Raw genomic sequence first — 23,522 nt, forward strand, 5'->3', positions numbered from 1 at the left:
ATAATATTCAGTCTTGCTAAGAAGAAATAACAGACACGCCACTCCCCTCTTCGATTGTGATGGCTGTGAAGATAATTTCCTGTATCTATCAAGGGATCTTTGTCCCTGGGGAAGCTGATGTGGGAAGGGAAAAGAGGCCCTGCCACTTCTGCCAACATTCCTTAATTTTCTCCTTCTCTGGCAGAAAAAGCTGCAGGTTGACCATGCAAAAGCCTTTCTCTTGGGCCTCCAGGCAGCAAGGCTGAGAAAGGGAACCTTTTAGCTCAGCCTTTCCCAGGTTGGATACACTTCAGTGTGTGAAGATCAATTCCAGAATTTCCTAAACAGGAGAATTCATGCTGAGAATGCATCTGGGAGGGACAAAAGTTGAGGAAAGGCTGTTGCAGGCAAGCAACTCACACAAACAACTGGGACTCACCCTCCTTGAAATCAGGGCACATTAAGCATCCCTTTCTGCCTTTTTGATGGAAGATGATGGATTTTGTTATCATGCTGGTTTCCTTCTAGAAGAGGTTTCCTTTAGGGTAGTCTTCAGTTTGTGACAGCAAGTGAGACCGGGATTGCTGGTGCTAAGTGACATAAAGGCAATGTCACACAACCACATTATTTAGCATGGTCACTAAACAAACTGTTGCAAGTCGAGGACTGTCAGTAGTGTGGCCGGAGTCTCATTGTCCTTGTCTTTTTTTCTCGGCCTGCAGATCTTTGAGATGATCCTGAGCATGGTGCTGTGCTGTGGCATTAGGAATAGTTCTGTCTATTGAGAAGAGGAGGAAGAAGAAGAGTGCAGAGTGGTGGTGCCAGTGTGACCCGAAGTGCCACTGCCTGATCAGGAGACACTTGTAACAAAGAAAGAAAGAAAGAAAATTATGTATATAACTTTTCAGATATTATTCTACGGAGCGTATCATTCTTACTTGGAAGTCTTCTTGTTCATTTTAAAGGATGGGGGGAAAGGGGAGTTTTCTGTATATTTGTGGCAAAAATTAGTTACACACCAATTTATGGGTTATTAAAAAAAAAAAAGCTATCCTGCTGGTGGTTCCGGGCTTTTATTAAAATAGCATTTCTCTCCCTCTTCTCAGCCATTTTATCAAGAGGGGAATTTAAGAATTTATTCTTCAAGGGGTTTATCCTTATGAGGAATGTGGAAAGTGTTTTGCTTTTTTTGTCCTCTGGTGGAGATTAAAGTAAAATCTTCCTGTTCCAACTTTTTTGTCTTGATTATAAGAACTCTTGGATTCTTGGACTAAATGTGTGAGCATAAATGTACAAGAGTCCCTGAGCAGAATTAAACTGTTTTTCTATTCTGTTACTAAACATGCACATTTGTCAGTATTTTTTATAATAATAACCCCACCTTCATTAAAAAAATATTTTAACCAATTTTTGCATAAATCTATTACCTTGATGCCCATTATGTTTCCTGGAGACAAAGCAAGAATCCAAGTCACAAATCTTCACAAAATACTAATTTACAGAAAGGAAGAGTTAGCCCCCAACCTGGTTTTTAATTTTGATATAATTCTCTCTCTCTGTTTTTTAGATGTAGGTCTAATAACAGAATATACACTCTTTCAATATCTTAACACCCACATTGCTTACATTATTACTTCCACTGCAAATATTGCCTAAGGTTTGCTTGGTAGATGTGTAGTATTCTAATGCCAAACATAATTATTGGGGGGAACCAATTAAATAATTTCTGGAAGCCTGTTCATTAAATGTAATTTGTTGGTTTATAAGAAAGCAACTATTCTGTGTCATTGAAAAGACTTTGAATAAAGCTAAATAATGTTGCTCAAGATACATAAATAGGGGTATGACCCCAAAAGTAAAACTTTGAATCTGTTTTCCAGTAGGCAACCTGTACAAATCGTTATAACAAAGAAATATTTTTTTAAATTGCATCGTCACAGAGCAAACCTAAGCTTTCCATACTTGTGTTCTGGCATCAGACCCAATTACCCAAATCACAAGGTTTTTGCATCATCACATGCACCTCATTGTTTGTCCCATTCCCTGCAGATCCCTGTTTCCTCATCCACACACCAGAAATAGAACAAGAAAACTATGAGCTGGGCAGTTTTCCAGAACTCCTAACCTCATCCATCATGTTTCCGTATAGATACCTCTTTTCATATCTATCCAGCTGAGAGTTTACAAAATGATCTTGTCTTTGATTTGCTTTATGATTTCTGACCATTCTTTTCCACTTATCCATCCTTAGTTCAAAACTGGAAATTGTCTTGTTCTTTCCCCAGTTCTGCTAACTCTATTTTCTGTTAGCTTTCAGATGTTTGACAATTGTATCATCTGGGACAATTGTTGTCCAATACATCTGGAAGTTCCCAATCAGGGAATATTCACTATGCCATAGAATGGCGATATGCATAGTTTTGACTTTGAAATACAGAATTCACTAATACAGATATAATCTTATCCCATTTACCACTTCTTAGTTCCTCAAGTTTATCTTCCACACTGTTTTCATGCTGTTCTTGAAGAAATCATTTTAATCTTGGTTTCTTCTGCCGTACCACATCAGCTGCAGTAGATTCAGTGTCCTTTAAAATAGTAGTTAGAACAAATGAGCTGGATGTGAACTGAATCAATCCACATTTACCTAAAAGGAAGACAATTCTGAAGTAAAAAATACTAGTCTCTTCCCATTGAAAGAAAGGGGGTGGGGGACTTAACTGCCTCCTTGACTGTATTCTTGTCTCTTTAAGGTAAATTATTTGAAGTAAAAAATAGTTTTCCCTTCAGGCAGGCAAAGCAAATATAACAATCTGTAAATTAGAATCTCAAGGTACACAAGACAGATCAGAAAATGACTCTGTTGATTAGACATTTATTTCTCTCGGTCCCACCACACACTGCCTCTTGTTCTCGCTTTCTGGTGTAGGCAGCAATCAGATTCAATTCCTCCATAGGGGTTCTTTAAATATCTATCCCAAATCAAAAAACATTTTGTTTCTGGCATCCTTAGGAAACTATGTCTCAAGAGCCTTGTTGATTATGCTTGCAGGAAATGAGGAAGACATCTTTTAGCCTTAGAAATAGCCTTAAAGCAACACTGCCCTGAATGTCAACATTGCATGCACGAAAAGCAAAATTGATTCTGCCAGTTTTCAAAGGCTTTGGGGTTACATGGTCCAATATAGTAGACTACACTATATGTACAAATCCTAGGTACCACTTGTGCATGTACATTTTATCTACATACATATATTGTCTGTGCGTGTGCATGTGCATTGGGATCACCAGAGTACAGAATGGATATGTGTAACTCACAGCCTTTTATTGGGTGTCCATGAGAAATGTGTATAAATGTACAACTAAATAGTCTGTCTTGTTTTTCCTATATCGTATTTGAATATTGTTCAGTGTTCAGTTGGTGATATGTAAGCAGCCAGAGTTCTCTTTTGAAGATTAATTACTCTGTCCTCTAGCAACTGAAATGGATTAAGTGCATTATTAGGACAAAAAGTTAGCTTTGAGCAAAGGACACTTTTTAAATAGAAAGTGTGGTGTAGGCCAGTGTTTTCAAACTTAGAAACTTTTAAGATGTGTGGACTTCCAACTCCCTGAATTCCCCAGCCAGCATGCTTGAGCTTTAAAAGTTGTTGAGGTTGGTAAATACTGGTATAGATAATGATGATTGGATGTCCTGGCTCAATATAAATGTTAATAGGCCAAAAGAAAATTAAGGAAGTTTTTTCTCCAGGTTGTTGGCAAAACCTGCCTATTTGCATGAAATGGCAAAGAGAAGGGGATGCTTAAAAAGATATCTGCCATTTTAGAAGTTTTTGTTAGAAGCAAAATGCTTTTTGTGCAATATATTGAATGTGTACCTCTCTAAATCAAGTATTGTGGAGACTGCTAGATTTTTTAATATGTACTTTTTATTAAAAAAAAAAAAAAAGGCAAGTATGTTGCTTTTGCTCCTGGGATTAGAAAAGCAAAAGTGTTCACAAGTTTGATTTCTTGATTCACAGAATCAAATTCCCTTTCTAAAAAAAGAAAATTGAGTAGCAATTGAGCCAATTTGGTTGACTTGAGCAGCGTGACTGTACACAACATTTCCAAAACAAGCAGTTTGTAATGCTTAGTCAACAACAGAGAGGATAAGAAGTGTCTTCCAGCTGTTTTGAATTTCTACTCCCAAGATTCTTTGCTTTTGTGCTGGGTCTGATGGGAGTTGCAGTCCAAAACATCTGGAAGATACCAGATTGATTATATCTAGTCTAGAGAAACTGAAGATCCCATTGGAAAACAAGCTACCCGCTCTTATTACTTCAAGCTGCAGCTGACAAATGATTTACAGAAATGAAATTCATATATTGAAAACCAGATGATGGAGAGCTTTTTCTTGATACATTGGGGTTCCCCCACCCCGTATGTAGATTCCCCTCCCTCCGTCTAGCAGAGCACGCACGTGCATGCTGTCTGAAATGATGCAGTCTGATCAGTCATATTGTGTGAACTGCTGTTTGTGTAAATGTGCCTAAGTCCTTTTTCAGTACCAGTAATGACAGGATCTGTTTCTTTAATCTGTCTACAAAGAGCTGAAGGATTAGCAAAAGAGATACAGATGCCTTCCAGATTCAAAAACTGGCTGACAAATTGGCTAATGAAGTATCCCATGTGTGGTACCATCTGCCATAAAAATCAAGCCATAAAAGTGCCTATGTTGAGATTGAAGGAATAGAAGCGAGGGGAATCTTTCTCAGTATGGCTCTAATGTTTGGAGGAAAGTGGAGAATGGAAAATGTTCATTTCTAAAATGAGATGAACGGCTTAGACAGAACGAAGGCTTCATGCCAATTGGAGCCAAGTTCAACAAACTGAAGCTTTATCTTCACAAGAATTTGTGTTTGATCTAAGAAAATTCATCCTGGTTATGGGTCCCAGATGATGTAAATTGGCAAAATTGGAATATGGATATGCCTCAGTCTTAATTTTTTAAGATGCTTGGGGAAGGGTGGGAGGGAGGGAAAAAATTATGATAGAGAAAAAAAATGCCTTATTAAAAGCCAGTGCAAAGTCAACATGCTCTTTTAAGACTGCTTATGTAAGGAGGGTAAACTTTCTCAATCCTTTCTTTGCAATGTTTGGGGGATTCTAAGAAGTGAAATCCATTATTCTGGAGGGGACCAGATTGTGGAAGGTCAGTATACTATACTGGGAGGCCAAATTGAGCTGCTGGCAACATGGAACTGAATGCTTTGTTTTGTTTTATATAAGAGAACCTGTCACAAGCTATGTTAACTTTTCTTCTTTGGCTTTTTTTTTTTTTACTTTTGAATATTTCAATAAACATTTTCTCTAGCGTGTGTTGTGCTAGGAAACTCTCTTTTTTTTAACAACCAGTCAATCATAACACCTGAGTACTTCAACTATCACATCTCTCTGTCAATAGCAGAGACAGCCCTGGGAATAAAAAACAAGGGGACACAGGCCAAAAGATACAGGAAGGGCACCACAGCTGTTAGCCATTTCCATTTAATCTTGCTTATTTCTTAGAAAAGCCTAAAACTCCATCTATGCTCAAGATTCTGTATGTTTAATTAGAGGGTAAGTGCAGCGTCTACTTTTCCAAAGTGGTCGATCTTTTACTTGTGTGGTAAATTGTAGATATTTGAAGAATGTTGTTATAGCGAGGTACAAACACTAACAACAAACCTTTCAAATCTAAGGGCAAAACATGGAGTCGGGATCCTGCAAATGGAGTTTTTTTTCTCTTGCAGAACAAATCTTGCCACTTCCCATCTCACTCTTATTGTTTGGCTAGTCTTGTGCCCTCAAATCACATCTATTTACTGTTGTCCTGTTTATTTATTGAATGTTAAAATATCTCTCAAAATAACTTTTAAAACAAATAATTTAAGCAGCCAAAATGGTACATTGTTAAATTTACTCTTGGCTTAGTATGGGTGTGCTAACCCACATTCTGGATGAAATCCAATTTCACTTTGCTCTTTATATACTTTTTTCCTGTTTAACAACAGTCCACTTCCTATTCCCCAAAATATATGTAAAAATTGAATTTACATTGAAACTCAAGTATGCTTCATCCTGGTATTGTGTAAGATGACTCCAGTATGTCCTGTGTCAGAAAGCCCAGTTGTGTTAAACATCTCCAGAAGGATATATCAAGAACAAAGTTGATAGAAACTGCAGAAACATATGAAGGAAGAAACTAGTTTTCTGTTCAGCTTCAGAAATCTGAATAACCTGAAATATAAGAAAAGAAATTTAAACTGGACTTTTTTAAACTGGACTTTTACACTTGTTTGTTCATACAAGTACATACATACTGTCTGGCATACAATTACCACTAAATATAATTCTCAAATCTTGGTTCTGTTCAAGTAAGTGGCCCACTTAAAGTGAGAGAACTCCAGCTTTATTCACCATTTGATTACCAAGTACAATAAACTGGTTTTATGCTCCACTTCAGAGTGTCCCTTAAATCCAGATTTATTGCTTGTTGTTTGCAGCCATTCATATAATTAACTAGCAACAATGACATTTCAAATAATTGTGCAAATTATATTTAATTCACAAGCCTTTTGTGAGGGTGAAGTCTGAACAAAGAATGTATCTAGTGAATTAAAAGTTTGCTGATCAGTGTGTATTAAAAGGGGGAATAATTTTGGAAAAGTATAGCTAATTGTTCCAGTTTTAAACCTTTTATGTACATAACTAAAATAGAGATGGGGGAGTAAGACATCCAGTGGTCCCACTGTTCTATACTACGAAGGGAATAATTTGGTGAGTGGAGATGATGTTCCCAACAGAAACTATGCTTCCCATCCACAAGTTCTTCGACTTGTTGAGATTCTAACGCTTTCAAGACTTTGATTTCCCTGTCCTTTATAGTTCTGGTGTTTTTTCCACTCAAGATCTATCAGCTTAACTGACTTGGCTGACCTAAGATGATTCTTGCTTAACCTTTGGATCATGGATCAACTGAAGAAGCTTCTTGGATAAGAAGTGAAACATTTTCAAAGGAAAAAAACTTCAAGGAAGTCCAGTTGCCTTTGGGAAAAAGCACCTTGGGGACAACCACGACCTGAGAATTTCCAAAGACAACTGGTAGTTATGGCAGAGGAGACTTTGGGCTCTGCTTTGGCTTTGCTTTCATTATTACGATGCCATTTTGGAGGACGTGGCTTCCCATTATCCTAACCCCCACCCTCACCCCTGGATACTACCATTAATACTAAAAGCTAATATTCTGTATTATTGGGTCTGTTCAAAATTATATGTCCCAATTACTCTTGATCTTCCTTGAACCTAAAAGAAAGAGAATTGCAAAAGTAACAAAATGAAGATTACAAAATGTTGTGTGATTAATTTTCATGTCCTACTGAACTGCTAAATTAGAGAAAGGAATAGAGTTGATACCTTGGTCTCAACTATTATAACACCCAAACAAGGCTTTGCTTAATGAAGTTATCCAAATAAATTAACTGCCCTGGAAGCAGTTCAAAAGACCAAATGCCTTTTCTGGTAGTGATTTCAACATCGAAATAGCATAGACAAATCAACATAATGTAGTTGATTTCAAAATGGAAGAAAGGACATCCCTCCATTTTAAATTAGAAATTCAGATCAATTAAAAACTTACACTTGCTGAGCCTAGTTATGGAAGCCTCTGAATCTAAACTTTTTAAAGAATATTAAAGTCTCTATCCCTCATTGTTTATACACTATCCTTGCCATGCATTCCTGTATCTTTAATAGCATATACTGTATGATAGAAATAAATTTATTAAATTTATTTGCTGCCCATCTTGTTTCAAAAACTGGGTGGCTTACGGCATAATAAACATTAAAAGAAACATTAAAATCATTAGATATAAAATGACAGAGCAGACAAAACACAAGATGGAGAATGCAGATGGATAAATGGGGAGGGGGAAGGTATGTTTAGCCTTTACTAAGTCAGCGACCTCCAGTGTAAAACTCCTCCATTGGTACCCCAAGCCATTTGGCAGAACCAGGTTTTAAGAGTCTTATGAAAAGTCAGGAGAGTGGAAGACAATCCCACCACAGGGGATATGATATTCCAAAGGGCAAGAGCTTTGGCAGAGAGGCTCTTCTCTTTTCTCTAATCAATAGGAATATCAAGAAGTATAGTGCAAAAAACCATAGAAGACACCAAGTTACTGACTTCTGCTCTATTATCAGTATGTAGCTCCATTTCAATGGCAGTGAAATTTGATTTTGATTTTTATTTTTGGTATTTTGTGAATGGGAAAATGTACCAAATGACTGAGGACTGGATCCTCTGGAAAAACCTCTAAAGATTTCCACTGATTTTTTTTTCCAAAAAAAACCAGATGATTACTTTCCACTGTTGCTACTGAATGAATATGAAAAATAGCTCATCTTACAAACAACCATCAAACAACATATAGATTGAAATAGAGATGCCAGTTATAGAAAAGCTATTGATATAAGAGATAATGAAAAAAAATCATTTTTTAAGCCAAATCGATCAATTGTTTGCAATCTCAATTGTACAACTTAATCTTCAAGACACATAGTCTGAGGAAGGACTTCAAGGAGGAAATGGCAGACTGGAAGAAAAGCAGAGTTGACACTAGCAGTACTAACAATCCTCTCTGGATCAAACAGAGACGTGAAATCACCCAAACTATTTCTTACAGTTGCTCCTCTTCCTCATAAATGGACCATAAGTCAGCGATTCCTGGTGGAGGGTAATTGGGACACAGGAGGGGGTGGATTCACCATATTTACTCCAGCTGCAAATAGAGCTCTTTAAAGGGTAGTAAGTTTGCGCACTTCTCTTGCTAACTATTTTCAGAAATTGCCTATTAATGGCTTCAATAAAGTTAGACCAGGGTGGGATTCAAATTTTTTAACAACCGGTTCTGTGGGTGTGGCTTAGTTGGTGGACGTGGCTTGGTGATCATGTGACTGGGTGGATGTGGCTTGGTGGACATGTGACTGGCTGGCCGTGGCCAACTCAATATCTCTCACATTGAGGCACGCATCTCCTCGCCTGGCCTCATGACTGTGGGGATGCTGCAACAGTCATAAGTCACTTTTTTCAGTGCCATTGTAACCTTGAATGGTCACTCCACACAAGCAAAGTACCAGCAAAGAAGGGGGAAAAAACTCCAGAGAAGTTCCTGAGACAGAAAGTCTAGTCCTGCCAAAAATGTAATAAGGGTTAACGGAGAGGCAGTTTCTGTAAGCAACACCAGAATGTTTCCTTCCTGCCTTCCTTACAGGATTAGGCCAGTAATTTCTTCTAACAACTGGTTCTCTGAACTGCTTAGAATGTTAACAATCGGTTCTAGCGAATAGGAGCAAACTGGTAGAATCCCACCCCTGAGTTAGACACCCGCAAAATGACAAAGTTGGAAATATCAGGTGAGTGCCATCAATCCTCAGTAAAAGTTATTTGAAAATTTATTTTTATAATCTTTTAAAACTCAAAATGAACAGCAAAAAGCAAGACAAGTTTTTGGCCTCTAAGTTTTATAGGGTCAGAAAACACTGAGCTTTGGACTTTGAATATTAAAACTTTGAAACTATTTTTTAAAGGTAAATGTATGCTTGCTTGCAAGAACGAAAAATTGTTTTTGAGATTGGAGATGTAACAAGACAAATAATCTATAATGGCATTTTGAGGCATCTTTGAGGAACAGGGACCTGCTTCATGAATTTAATTCAATTATGTCAGATATTGTGTCTTCTTGAGAACAGTTTATTCCCTGATGGTGTTACAGAACAATATATGCAGCAAAATTTACCCTACAAAAGTATGAAGGAGACTCTGAATAAAAATTTGTCACCAGATATAAAGAGAAAACTGACTATGGTTTTAAAAATTAAGAAGGAATTAAAAATTATAATCCCAGAGAACAATTTCAATAACTTCCTTTTGTTGGATTTACAAAGGACTGCTTAAAGTGCTAAAGAAAGCTGTAACAAGTATCAACAACCACCTAAATGGATTACAGAAAAAGATAGTTTTGTATGGAAAAAAAATATTTATGTTAACTGTTTCTTTTTTTATTAAAGTAAGGAATTTTATAAAACTTTTTTACAGATAAATTATTCTTTAAGTTAAATTATAATAGTTCATTTATATTAGGATATTGGTATTTGTAAAATGTGGATGTTTATAGTTTAGAGCAGAGATGTAATTAAAATTTGAACTGGATAAATTGGATTGGGAATTTTTTTAGAACTGTTGATATTTGAATTGGGAAAAATATGTATTGGAGTTTACTTTTGTTAAGGAGAAATGGTTTTTGTTATGTACACTTTGGTTTTCTTTTGTTTATATTAGGATATTGAGACCATTTTATTCCTTTTAAGAGAGATTTTGTTACAGTTAAAGAGTTGTGATTGGAATGCTGAGTTTTATATATGCTAATTAATATTAAAATCCTAGCATTCTGTTTGGACCTTTTGCTGATAACAGGATTAAGATGTGACTTTCTTGATTTGCTGATTATGAGATGAAGTATTTATTAGTAAAGAGGAAGTGAAGAAAACATGGGCTTGCACATGAGGGTTGGGGCTTTTCTGTAGGTTGTTTCTATATATTTTTCCTTGTATTTTTTTTATTATTGTTTTCACTTCTAGTTTGTATTAATGTCTTTATGAGGATAACCTGAAGACCACCAGCTTTTCGATCTTAAGAACTTTTCACAGTTTAGTTGCCAAATAAAATTTGGGGGGAAAAAATCTTCTTCAGGATGGTTTTTCATCTTCACAGTCTAGGCTGCAGCTCTGAAATCTGATCTAATTATTGAGGTCATTTCGACTTGTCTCTTCCAGATTTCGATGGCGTGGGTTCGATCCCACCGCTGCCAACAGAATTTTATATTGACCTCACCCCTTTCCTAAGAGGTCTGTAGGGGGCGTGCATAAGCGCACCAACGTGCCTACCGTCCCTGTCCTATTGTTTCTCTTATTCTTCTTTTATTTTTCTTATATGTACCCATTTCATGTATTCACAACTATGTATACACTTATACTTATTATCTTGTAAACAATTGGCAAATCAAATAAATAAATAAATAAATAAATAAATAAAAAATAAATAAATAAATAAATAAATAAATAAATAAATAAATAATGAATAAATAAATAAATAAATAAATAAATAAATAAATAAATAATAATTAATAAGGTGCTGTATCCAAGAATGACTTTTGCAAAACTACCTTTGAGTTTCCATAGATGGACTTAAAATGTGGGTCTCCCATTGCCAGTTTTGATCCCGAAACCACAGTGGCGCTTTCAGATCTTGAGTCCCTGGCTGATGAAATGCACTGCTAAATTTCTGGACAAATGGAAGCAGTCATCAAAAAAACGTTTTTGCAAACCTAAATCTAAATTAACTCTCCGAACTCTAGCATAAAAGGAAATAAAATAAACTTAGTAAACTGCATTTATTATTATATCGATAGCGAGGCTGTACAAAGCATCCAAAAGCTGTAGCAGTTTTCTCTGCACCGTTAACTGTAAGTCGGATACTCTGGCTCCGGCAATAGTACTGTAGTATTAATAATAGTATTAATATTGTAGTATTAATAATAATACTACAAATCCCAGAAGACATTGCGGGGGGGGGAAACCGAAGGAAGAACTTTTGTCGGGTTTTAGTTCAGTTGCGAAATGACTTCTGGGACAGGTCGTTCAAATGCTTCGATGGAGGCGTAAGCTCCCACAGGCTTTTTCGGAGCGAGAAAACTTCTCATCCCATCAAGCAACGGGAAAGCGACGGCGGGGACGGCGCGCCGAATCCGGAACCGAGCGACAGGGGCTGCGCGCGCAGGTGGGAGAAACGGGCCCTTGCAGGTGAGGAGTTCTACGCAGTGTCTTGAAAAAGCAGCTGCGGAAGCGGCCGTTGGTCCCGGAGATCTGGGAGATAAGCGGGACGTGTGTGGGCAGAAGGATATGCGAGAGGAAGGTCTGTGGGGCTGGATCAGGCTGACAGCGTTTCCCAAGCATCCGGCCGCGATATCTCCCGGTTTTTAATAGCCCTGCCGTCTTACGTTGTGGGTCTAAACTATTTTTAAGCCCGCGGCTGACCCTTCATTTTACTACATGAAAGTGATCTTAAGATTATATTCGTCCTGTCTCTTGGGACAGTGAATTTTTCGAAGCAGGTGAATTCAAGATTTTTTTTCCCCTTTTGGATTCAATTTTTTTTTAAAGACTCGAGAGTGAAAGTTCTTGCAGATTACCTGCTTGGGATTATATCATTAGGTTCACAAAGGTGAGAGGCAATAATTTATCTGAGCAGAAACATCCCTTCTCTCTAGGAAATCATTATAACCGTGCTTTGCACGTTGAAGTCTTCAAATTGTCTTAACAGAGGTATGGTAACATAATTATGTGGCAGTGTTCACATAAAAACTATTGCATAACGGCAATAGTTTGCTTTTTATTTGATATTTTTCTCTTTGTTTTTCCCCTTTTAAAATAGAAGTGCCATTTTTCCATTATCAATTGTTTTTTTAATATAATTCTTAGTGTGATTGATGTATTGATTATCAAGTGCACAGTCATATCTGGCAAGCCAGCCTGCTTTCTTTCAGATATGTACATTAATATCTCTGTAGTAGAGGGTAACTAATTTATGAACTGCATGGCCCCCCCAAAAAATTAAAGAATTAAGCATTCCTTGGTAAGAAAGGAGTGCTTTCCCCCAATTAATGTTTTCGCACTTCCTCTTACCTATCCAAAACCACAAGAAAGATGTGGACAGGTTACAATCATGATTTCAGGCCCATCAGATAAATATATTTGTTAAGCCTATCTTAAAACAAGAGCTTTTTAAAAAGGAACAGAGCCAGTTTGGTCTAGTGGTTAAGGTATCAGGCTAGAAAGTGGGAGACTGTTGGGGTCTAGTTCTGCCTGCCTTAGCCATGGAAAGCTGGGTGACTGGGCCATTCACCTTCTCTCAGCCCAATCTGCCCCCACAGAGTTCTTGTGGGGAAAATAGAAGGAGGAAAGGTGTTGGATATGTTTACTGCATTGAGTTATTTGTAAAAATAATACAACCAGGATACAAATAAAATAAATGAAACTTAACTTACTTCAATAGCATAAGCTTGATGGGGAAGGAAAAGGTAATATGCTCTTTGGCTTTCCCACAGTTGAGATAGCAAGGATCAAGACTACTATGGAAGATTTTGATGGGGACTTCAGTCACAGAAAAGCCATTATGTCTGAATTATGTTGCAATCAGATTGCTGCAAACATCCTGTGAGTCTTTTCTCTCTGGAACAATTTTATTGTTTACTGCCCAACCAGGGGGGAGGAGGTGAATGGATCAGAGAGAGAAACAAAAAAACAAAACAAAACCCTAAAATATGCACAACCTGTAACGTGCATTTCTTTAATCTACATTTCTTAGTCCTTGAAAAACAGAACTTGAGTTTGATTCTTTTTCTGATCTCATCCAATTATATTCTTATGCTTGGTGATTTAATTGTATTGCATTAGCATTTGGTTGTTAGTGATGGTTTAAACAGTCCTACAGATCCACTGGTGTGTAAGTCCCAACACTGAGGTATAGTAATTGCTGTCTGCCTGGTGTGCAATAATATGTTGCCCCAAAATTCTACTAGAGACAAATTAGATTAATAAATAAAACAAATATCTTTGCTTTCCAATTTTAAATTAATTATTTGTAGTTGATAACATTGCAAAGCTAGAGGGTACACTTATTAAAGTGACAAGTACTATTGATATACTAGAATATTGCAACTCCACATTTTTGATTGCGCTGATGAAATGTCCAACCTCTTACTGCCAGGGTACAGGATCTCAGAACCTTGGTGGCTTTTACTGACCCAGAGGATGGAATACTGGTTCATACTCCAGATGGTGAGTGGCTAGTAGGTTCTTCCATGCCTGTTTACCATCACCATAAAGTACTTTGTTGGACAACTCTTGTCAATTACAGTTCTCGTATGGTGGGGAATCTGTTACTAAATAAGAACACTAATACTGTTGGGCTACTAAACATGCTTAAGTACCTAAAAAGGCCTTCAGACTTCAGAAATAGTATGAAGTTGTACCAACAAACCTCATGTATATCTACACACAAAAGTATTACAGAATTGTAATTAATTCAGAGCACCAAATAATCATTTTGGATGAATTGTCAAAACAAAATGAAGTTGCTTTATGTTCCAGATTTTTACACAGTCATTCTAAATGGTAATAGTTGCATATCAGCGCAAAGATATTATGTTAGAAATACACAAAAGGAACACATAATTTAAAGAAGCCACTAGTTTATGCTAAATATTATCTCCGTTCTTAAATAAAAAGCAAAATGTGGTGGTTATAGATTATTTAATACTACTAAGTTTTTAATTTTCACAATTTTGAGTGGTATTCTGCAGTAGATCATAGATTTTCTCAGCTTGTATTTTAATTTTATTTCTTATAAGCAAGAACTTTGCTTTCATTTAAGATGACTGATCTTTAATATAAGTTCTTGGTAGGTTGGTACTGATAGATTACCCACTATTCTTAATGAAATCTTAATTAAAATGAAGTTCTGTTCCCTGGGTTAAAAATCTAAAGCGCTTAAAAATTGACCAAATACAAATATGATTATTAGATGTTTGTACTTGTAAAAGGAGATGCGCTAATGGCATTCAATCTGGAAAGCACAGCAGAAATAGGCTAGAATGTATACTCTTGTAAAATCATAATAGCGTGACAGGTTACAGAATTATAGATTTATTTAAAAACAAATGGAGGGAAAAATCACATATCACAAGAAATCTTGTAGTAAAATCTACTTAGAATCTATTTATACAATGTCAAAATTGTTTATAAAAACAAAAGTGATCCCAGCTGAGATAATAGATTAGATTAAAGTTTATCTCTTAATTTTTTCTCTCTCTCTCTTTTTGTTTTGAAGTTTTGGTACTTTTGATCTTGAAATCTCTCATGAAGCAGCAGATATCAATAATGTGTCCTTATATATTTGCATGTAACTTTCCCTTTTTGTTCTAGGAGGTGTTAAACATTCTCTGAGAAACAGCTGAAAAAAGTATTTGGCTGCAGAAAGACCCAAATCAAGGCAGTATAAACAAGTGATCATCAAGAATGGGAGATGAAGGTGCAGGCGAACCCTTTGTGGGTATTGTGACTGATGAAGCCACAGATTACGAAGGCATCCTTCCATCAGATACAGTTTCCCTGAGTGACTCAGATTCAGAAGATTTTGAGTTTGCAGGCAGTGCTGAAGTTGATGTTGTGTCCCCTGAGGAGCCACTTCCATCAGATGATGTGGATTGTGAATCAAATAAGAGTGGGGACTCTTTGCACAGCAGCAAAAAATCAGTTGTTCAGCCCTTTCATTTGAAAGGCATGAGCTCGAGCTTTTCACAGCGCAGCCAGAACATTTTTGATTGTCTGGAAGGAGCAGCCAAGCAGGCAGTGCCTTTGACAGGTGAAGACAATGTCATTGATAGAAGGTTTAAACGCCCTCTGCCACCACTCAGCATTTCAAACAAGACGCCTGCGGAAAGCTTTGGAAGAAAATGTGAGCCAATTCAGTCCTATAAAAGTTCCCCACCAGTACCTGATTATGTGGCCCATCCAGAACGCTGGACCAAATACAGTTTGGAGAATGTTGCAGAATGTAATGATGATACCAACAGATCAATTGCTATGGAGTTCTTTAGTGGCTTGAACAAGGGTAGGAAGGAACAAAGCTCAGCACATCCTGAAAATTATGTACCATCTTTCAACCAGGATGCTTCTAGCTCTGGTGCAGGAAGAATTATCTTTAGCAAACCAGTAAAGACAGGCTTAGACAGATCAGGGAAAAAAAGAGGAGCTTCAACAGAGGAAAAGTTGGAAGCCAACATTAATGCAAATCAAGAGACCAGTGGAAGGCCTCTGGGTAACTTGGATGCCCAGAATAAAGGTGATGTAGTTATACTAGATCCCTCAGAAAGCAAAGAAAGAGAAAAGGAGCTGCTGAAATTGGAAGAACAAGGTGCTCAAAGAGCCAGCACAGATTCTCCCGAGGAGCCTGAAGAGAATGTGACAACAACCATAGGGTTTCATGGTAGCAAGAAAAGGAGTAGGAAATATTTCCGACCCAAAGCTAACCTTGATGAAGAAGAAGAACCCTAAAAGCCAGAAACATTGTATTTGTCTTTTTCCAGTGATAGCTTATTCAAAATATTATCTTCATCATTTGCATTAATTTGGGCAATTGTTTTCCTTATCGTGCTTGTTGCTGTGACTAAGAATACTTGTAACTTTGTCCTTTCCGACAAAATCCCGCTGTGTTTTGCAATAAATATAAGACATTTTACTTTGAGATAGTCCAACAATATGTGGAGTTTCTGTTTATGAAGGGAGGCTCGGCTATTCATACCAAAACGTTTTGACAGTATACTGTATTGTTATCTCAACCAATTCATAATTGACAAAACACAACTTGTGGATGAGGTACAAGATTTATCAGTTTATTGTAGCTGAGGCAAAGGTTTAACCAATATTATTTCACAGTATGAATTAAAATAAAAGCATGAAATATAACAACTCATATGTTGTTCGGCTAGAGACGAGAATATGTAAACATACAGTATGTTAAGATCATAGGAAAAGTGTTAAGGAATTGGAAGAGATGCTTTCTAAAATTAAAATAAACCAACCAAGCCATACTTAGACTTGATTGGTTCAGACTGTTGAATTGCCACAACTTCCTTGAAAAGTAAAAGATCTTTTCCCCTCCATACTTGGAAGCTTCTTCTAAACTCTAAAGTACATGGATTTGTGTCGGCCAAACTGTTTATGTAAGAATAAAGGAGCTTAGAATAGTATTTCTAGCAGAATATCCATTTGATATTTTTGGTGTCAATTAAAATTGGGAACAACTGCTTAATTAGGTTGAAAATTCTGTACCTGCATGTTAGCAGCTACCCATTTGTGTCAAAAGCTAGTTTTCTCTCTACTCTTAGGGTACCCCTTTTTACCCATTAGCCCTTTCCTACTTGTCACACTTTCACATTTAAGGAAGCCATCTCATTCAGCTAAAGTTCTCTTGTACACCTACCCCAGCATTACTCTAACCTTGGCATGTTTGGTCATGAATAAATGCATTGGTTGGGGGAAAAAAGTTTTATTCCTGTTTATAGGTAATGCTTATTTAGCTATCACAATTGGAAATGGTAACTCAATCATTAACAAAGCAATCACTAAGTGAAATTTCAGCAATGCTTATTATCTTACTTTATCTTTCTTTTGCTTTAAAGTCCTGAAAGATCATAAATGCGGCCATTGGTCACAAAGTTATTTTTTCATCACAGTTTTAACTGCGGTCGCTGTCTGGGTCAACTGCTAAATTGGGACTACCTATATATTACAATGCCTAACACAGTCTAATTATACAAAAAAGACTTATTAAATATTTGGATTGAAACTATTTTGTACTACAATGACAAAAGAATTAAAGGTAATGTACTGTTAATTCATGATTAGTGGAAAATAACAAGATTGGAAATTAACTACACTAGTAATATATAATTAACTTCAAGAGGAAAGGCACAATATGAGGGAAGCAGATCAATGAATACTGTGTACAACTATATCAAGGAAGGATAATTGTAAAGCTCAAGGTATGTAAATGTTCCTTGGTTAAAATATTGAAAGCTTTGGTCTAAATAAATTTACAGAGTCACAGCGTAACATTTATTTTAATGGTGAAGATTGGAATAAAAAGTAAGTAATATTTTTGAGATTTCAGTAAATAATTTACAGGAAACACATTGGACATAATTTAAAGGGAAGGCATTATGTAGTTATGACACGGTGGCGCTCTGACATTAAAAGAAAATATCCATTAGGTATTTGAATTGACAAAATTATATGGAGAAGTGATCTTTTACAATCATCGATATACATCACATCATCAAACTGGTATCTACCCCGTCTTCATTTTCTGGTTCAATCATTTGATCAGTGCCTGCATTTATGAAACATGAAAATTTAAATGAAAATATTGGTTATATAAAGAATGAGCAGCTATAGTGAGATCTGAACAAGTTACTTCTTGTAATGCTAATTATCAAGGCTAGCTTGTCTTTGTTAAACACCTTACATATTTTCAATGTATTTCAGTAGAGATGTTCAAGAATGGGAAAATAATACACCTGCAATCTTTAAAGATTAATCTGGCGAGTTATAGACCAAATTCTACTACCTCGTGCCTAGAAATTGAAAACACTTCCATTTTTATACTGTACATGTTTATTATTATTTTTTTAAAGAAAGTCCATTTGTGCTTACTTTTCACATATATTATCAAGTTGTTTTGTTTATTTTTACCTGGCTTAAATGAGAAACAGGTATGAGATCTCCCATATTCAAAAGAAGCTCTAATCCCCAAAATGTGGGAGCTCTTGGGCAATGCTAACTTAATGCTCTTCGCTGGGTAAGTGAGACTTTGTTCTCATTAGCAGGTGTTAAAATTAACCAGCTATGTGGCTAATTTGTGCTGTTTTGTATGTGGGGTATTTTCCCCCCCTACCTATATGCAATTCTTTAATATCCCAAGTATTTGTTATTCAAATACCTCTCCTGTGCCTGCTGAGGGAGTATTGTGCTATCTTAAGGTTAATAATTATATAACATATTCATTTTAGTGCAGAGAAACATAGCTATAAGAAATAGGTATGTTTGAAGATGCCACAAGACTATTCCAAAGGGAGAGGGGCTGCTTGTTTCTTGGTACTTTCAGGTTAATTTTGACTCCTGGTAAGATTTATTGGCAAGATTTTCAGGAGTGGTTTGCCTTTTCCTTTTCCTTAGGGCTGAAAGTGTGACTGGCCCAAGGTCACCAGCTGACCTCATATTCAGAGACTAAAACTCACAGTCTCACTTTCTCGTCTGGTGTCTAACCACTACACTCCCAAAATGAAAGGAAATGAGCATAGAGAGAAGCAGACTTGCTGAACCTAAGTAGATCCTAAATTAGGCTATACATATATATTAGGCAGAAAGAATAACCATAGGGAACCAGAGGATGCAACCAAGATGACTGTCAACTAAAACCTGAGTCCGGGCAGAACTGTAACCTGAGAAAGTCTCAGACAAGCTGTTCCCTAGTTCACACAAAGGGATAGAGGGAAGAAGCACATTCAGACTTGCAAAAATCTGTTACTACTGTAACACCTTATGAAAGTATTTGGTTTCCTAGTCTATCTTGAAGGGCTGACTGCTACTTTCAGATAAACTAAAAATGTTGAAATTGTTTCAGTCTGAAAATGTGTTTTTGAAGGGCAGTCGATATTTAGTATGTAGCAAAATGAGCCTGGCATCGGGAGGTGACTTTGTTTTCTTATGTACCAAGCCATCATTTTCCTCATATTTTCACATAGGTTAAGCCGGAATGCAGAGGGATAGCTGTGACTAGCTAGCCAGTGAAAAGCAGTGGCAAAGATTCCTAACCATTGCATCATTGTGTCTTTCTTTAGAAAATAATGATTAAGAAAATAAGGTTTACACATTCCTAAAGGCTATGGCTTGTTTCTCGTAGTTAATTGAATAAAGCATTGTTTTATTGGCACAATTGTTAAGCATTAATTAAAATAGCTGGATTCACAAAACCCAGTCCAAGCCAAAAAAAACTTCATTATGACTGGATGCAATGTATGAAGTCATAGCCATTATTGTACTTAGCACAGTTATGTACGCTTCTACAACAATTCTGGTATGTATTGTGTATTAGACTGTTTTTAATGGATTTTAGGGTTTTTTTTTAAACTTTGTTTTGCATTCCTCTCCCACTCCACCCAATCTTTATTAGCACATTACTCACGTGTGTGTAGTTTGAGGTTGGCCTGCTGAAAAATAAAATGTTTTTCACTAAAGTATCTGCCAAATTATTTGGATACCATTACTATTCAAGACATACTACAATTATACTACTAATTATAGCAAAGTTCTGTGAAATCAAAGCTGATGGCATAGTGGTTTTGCTTTGTGATACAGTCATAGAATCAGAATGTGATTGTAGGCTGAACTTTGAAACCCTTTACCCATTTACTTCAGTAGTTTTACTTCTGGGTAGGCTTACTTCTAAGTAATTGCATGTACAGTAATTTCTTCTTAGCTCTTTTGTCCATTTGAGACCTTTGAATCTATGAACTGTTCATTAGGTTTAGAATCCAAAGTGCTATTTGAATGTAACATATTTTGAAGGTATATTTATTACTTCTATTATCTAGAAGCATCCTTCTAGAGAAGACCATAATCTATTGTTTATCCACCTCACCTAAGCATGCCCCAAACAAAAAAAAATTGATTGATGCATGAAATCCTATCATGATTTCTGAACTTCTTGGTCTTGGAATTATATGTATGAACAAATAAAAATGTGCAACTGAAGCATAAAAAGAAATTCTTACTTGTGATTCCAAAGATCTAAGCTGTTTCTCTTGCTCTTTTAGACCACTAAAATTCTTCAAAAGGCTGTCTACCCTGTTTTAAAATGAATCAACAATAATAGAGTCAGAACAAGAACATTGTCAAAGAGGAGATCCTAAAGAACTCAGTAGAGCATCCAAAGACAAATTTAGAAGAGTTTCTACTGCAAATAATTTATGTGAATTAATAATTATTCATCTAGGAAATGAACAGTAAGATTGATTGATCCATCCACCTACTATAGCAACTCATCTTCTAGCTTGGATTTTGAGTGATTGCTACATGCTACTCAAAACCCATGTACATAGATTCTACATGGAGGTATCTGTTGACACTTCTGTGCAATCCTGTTCTAGTTAGAATTCAGCTGGTGAAACTAAGACAACTGGATGTCTGAACTGGACTCTAAACATCAGAATCTGCTGTTCATCTCTACATTTAGAATAGCTTATCACAAAAAATGACTTCTATTAATGCCATTCCTGACATTTTCAAGGGCCATATTCCAAATTATATGTGTGCATTTTTGAATGCTGCGGTTTCCCATATCACCTAGAGAAAGATCTGTACAGTGGACATTTGCAGTAGGTTGGATTGAAGAACAATGATGTTGGATTAAGTTGCACGTGGGGGTGGGATTAACAGCTTCAAAAAGGGAAAGGGAAACAGGAAAAGACTAAGAGAATGAAAATGAAGTAAATAAAGCCACCCATTATAAAATGTTTGCTGCTGACCTTATTATAAACATGTAAATATGTTGCTTGTTTTTTTAATTAGGTACATCAAACTGCATTTTACTTGCTAACTCTTACTTACTTGTATGACATTTTCTTCAGTTTTTCCTCATTGCTTTCTTTTTTCTTTGTTTCCAAATTTGCCAGGTAATTTTCTTTCTGGAGCATCTCCCAGGTTATTAATGTTTTATCCTGTTCTTCTGGAATGTCTCTTTCTGAAGGAAAGGAGAGTTAAATTTGGGCTGGGGGAAAGGAAACAGTTGCCAAAGGAGGGGGTGGAAACTACACCAAAATATAGAAAAATCATCACTTGTTTTTTTTTTTTTGTAGAGTTTAAATATTACGCTATAATCAAATAAATATTGAAGGCACCTTAGTAATACTGTATGCCCAGTTTTCATTGAGTTCCCTTGAACTTGAACATACACTTTAAGAATGTCAGTATGAAAGTGACCACTTAGTCTAAGTCCAATGACTGACTCATTGCTGTATCTTGAAAGAAGCTCGCTAACCCAGTTCACAAAAGCACAGGATACTATTCCTGTACCCACAACATAGGAAATGTTTCCCCATACAAATTTTCTTCTCTACTCTGGAGGATGTGTGGGGCAACCTTAATTTCCATTCTGAATGCTTCCTCACATTTGTCCAATGTAGACAAATGTCTTATTTTAGTTTAAAATGTAGTAGTATATTTTTAATCTACTTGTAATAGAATTGGAAAATCTCTTGGAGGGGGACGCCCCATAGCAGTGTGCATTTGTAACTGATATTACAAATATTCATCATTTGTTCTCTCTGCTATAGCAGTAATAGTTTCTACTGATATATTTTGAAGAAAGTGTAAGGTTTTTATTTTTAATTAAAATTTAATGTTTAATTCAATTTTGCTTTTAACATTAATTTGTTTTAATATAATTAAAGATAATACCATTTTAATGCAGATTTCTGCAATGTAAAATGATCCAGATAGTTTGGATTACAAACCATCTGGAGGGCACCATAGTGAGGAAGGTTATTCATCCCCTACATAATTTCAATTTTAAAAAAATAATAATCCACAGCTAATTATATAGAAATGAACTTTACTATTACATAAACTGATAATACAGCTTATTATTATACATTAATATATGTACTGTATGTATGTGTGTGTGTATGAATAGATGTAATCCTCAAGCTATTCTCCCCATAGCTTACCCAGATGTTCTTTTTTGTGTTTGGTTTTCTTAAGAAGTTTTCTGAGAAATAGTTTAATGTGATCAATAATGATAAAAGGAGGAGCAAATGCAGGACGACCATGGTATTCAACAATCAATTTGTATCGCTGAAATTTCCAGAAGATGTCTGCATTTCCTTGAACAACCTGAAAAGTGTAACTTAAAAGGAAGAAGGGTTGTATCAACAGATCTTATTCGCTGAAGAGAATATTGTTTTCAAATGTGTAAAGTTCTTAATGTTTTTTTTCTAATTGAGGAAGCAGTCTGCCAGCTTTTTGGGGTGTGATTAACACTGTCAGTAAACAAATTTGGATTTTGCTTAGGTAAAATGAATTTCACAATTCATTTTGTATGAAACATGATACTGTAATTGTTTCAAGTGATTTGGAGAGGCATTTCTAAGCCTCAAATTTAATCTGAATCAATACATTCCTGAAAGTGGTAAAATAATCCTGTGAATCTTCAAGCATTGGTGTAGGACATAGGACAAATGAGACTACACCTGAAACAATATCACCATTTTGTTAAAATTTCTTCCAATATTCTCCACAAGCTGTCTGTTTCATTGGCTTGTTTTATAGTTCAACTGCCATTTGGGAGATATCCAAGCATTTAAGATCTACATGTGATATATTTATTTGCTACCTAAGAATGTAGCTGTTTCCACTGACTATAGAATATTTTAGGCTGTATTTGTTTTAGTGTTGTTATGTCCCTTAGTTTAAAATAGACAAAAGTTTATGTTTCCGTTTTTATTTTTGTTCTGTATCCCAAAGGTACATCACCCAAAACTGGAAGGAACACGAGCTATTTAGGACTTCCAGATCAGGAAGAGATAATATGATCACATGAATAGGCCAGAAAGATCACATCAGTATTCCTGCCTATTTGAAGAAGGTTATCCAACTATATTGCCATATATCTCTGGACAAGTTGAGATCATAGTAAATATTTTCAGTGGCTTATAAAAGGTCCCAAGATGGCAAGTATGTTTCATAAAGTCTTACGAAGACAAATGTCTAGAACTCCACATAAGCTATAAAAGTTCTCCCTTATTAATCTCCAGAGAAAATAAAGTAAAATAGATTATTTCCAG

At 36.0% G+C, this 23,522-nt stretch overlaps 3 protein-coding genes across 15 annotated transcripts in view; 2 read left to right on the forward strand and 1 right to left on the reverse strand.

Moving 5' to 3' along the window:
- CD81 (CD81 molecule) overlaps positions 1–5,339 on the forward strand; it is a 62,420-nt gene extending 57,081 nt beyond the window's left edge. The window contains exon 8 of the mRNA XM_026668277.2: positions 702–5,339. Coding sequence (XP_026524062.1) covers positions 702–764 — 63 coding nt within the window. The 3' untranslated portion in view covers positions 765–5,339. The remainder of the gene's footprint in view (positions 1–701) is intronic.
- Positions 5,340–11,816: 6,477 nt separating this feature from the next.
- Positions 11,817–23,515, forward strand: TSSC4 (tumor suppressing subtransferable candidate 4). Of its 13 annotated transcripts, none has more exons than XM_026668279.2 (4): positions 11,817–12,280; positions 13,164–13,272; positions 13,826–13,896; positions 15,043–16,877. In XM_026668279.2, exon 4 carries the CDS (start codon positions 15,136–15,138, stop codon positions 16,171–16,173), a length of 1,038 nt encoding a protein of 345 aa, XP_026524064.1. In that variant the 5' UTR covers positions 11,817–12,280; positions 13,164–13,272; positions 13,826–13,896; positions 15,043–15,135; the 3' UTR covers positions 16,174–16,877. The 13 variants fall into 13 exon arrangements, 11 of the variants coding, with proteins under 11 accessions (XP_026524064.1, XP_087807004.1, XP_026524063.1 ...); XM_087950878.1 differs by having other exon boundaries at positions 11,817–12,170; XM_026668278.2 differs by having other exon boundaries at positions 11,817–11,859.
- TRPM5 (transient receptor potential cation channel subfamily M member 5) overlaps positions 17,725–23,522 on the reverse strand; it is a 46,311-nt gene continuing 40,513 nt past the window's right edge. The window contains exons 20-24 of the mRNA XM_087950876.1: positions 22,407–22,585; positions 21,289–21,421; positions 20,454–20,526; positions 19,865–19,889; positions 17,725–18,010 (exon numbers count right to left, since the gene is read on the reverse strand). Coding sequence (XP_087807002.1) covers positions 17,949–18,010; positions 19,865–19,889; positions 20,454–20,526; positions 21,289–21,421; positions 22,407–22,585 — 472 coding nt within the window. The 3' untranslated portion in view covers positions 17,725–17,948. The remainder of the gene's footprint in view (positions 18,011–19,864; positions 19,890–20,453; positions 20,527–21,288; positions 21,422–22,406; positions 22,586–23,522) is intronic.

Source organism: Notechis scutatus, chromosome 1 (genome assembly GCF_049901735.1).
Source record: "Notechis scutatus isolate UNSWTSFEM ecotype Mainland chromosome 1, rNotScu1.2, whole genome shotgun sequence".
In the NCBI taxonomy this organism is placed as follows: Eukaryota; Metazoa; Chordata; class Lepidosauria; order Squamata; family Elapidae; genus Notechis; species Notechis scutatus.

Coding starts and splice junctions, on each gene's coding strand:
- TSSC4 (XM_026668279.2), top strand. CDS start 15,136: ATGGGAGATGAAGGTGCAGGCGAACCCTTTGTGGGTATTGTGACTGAT.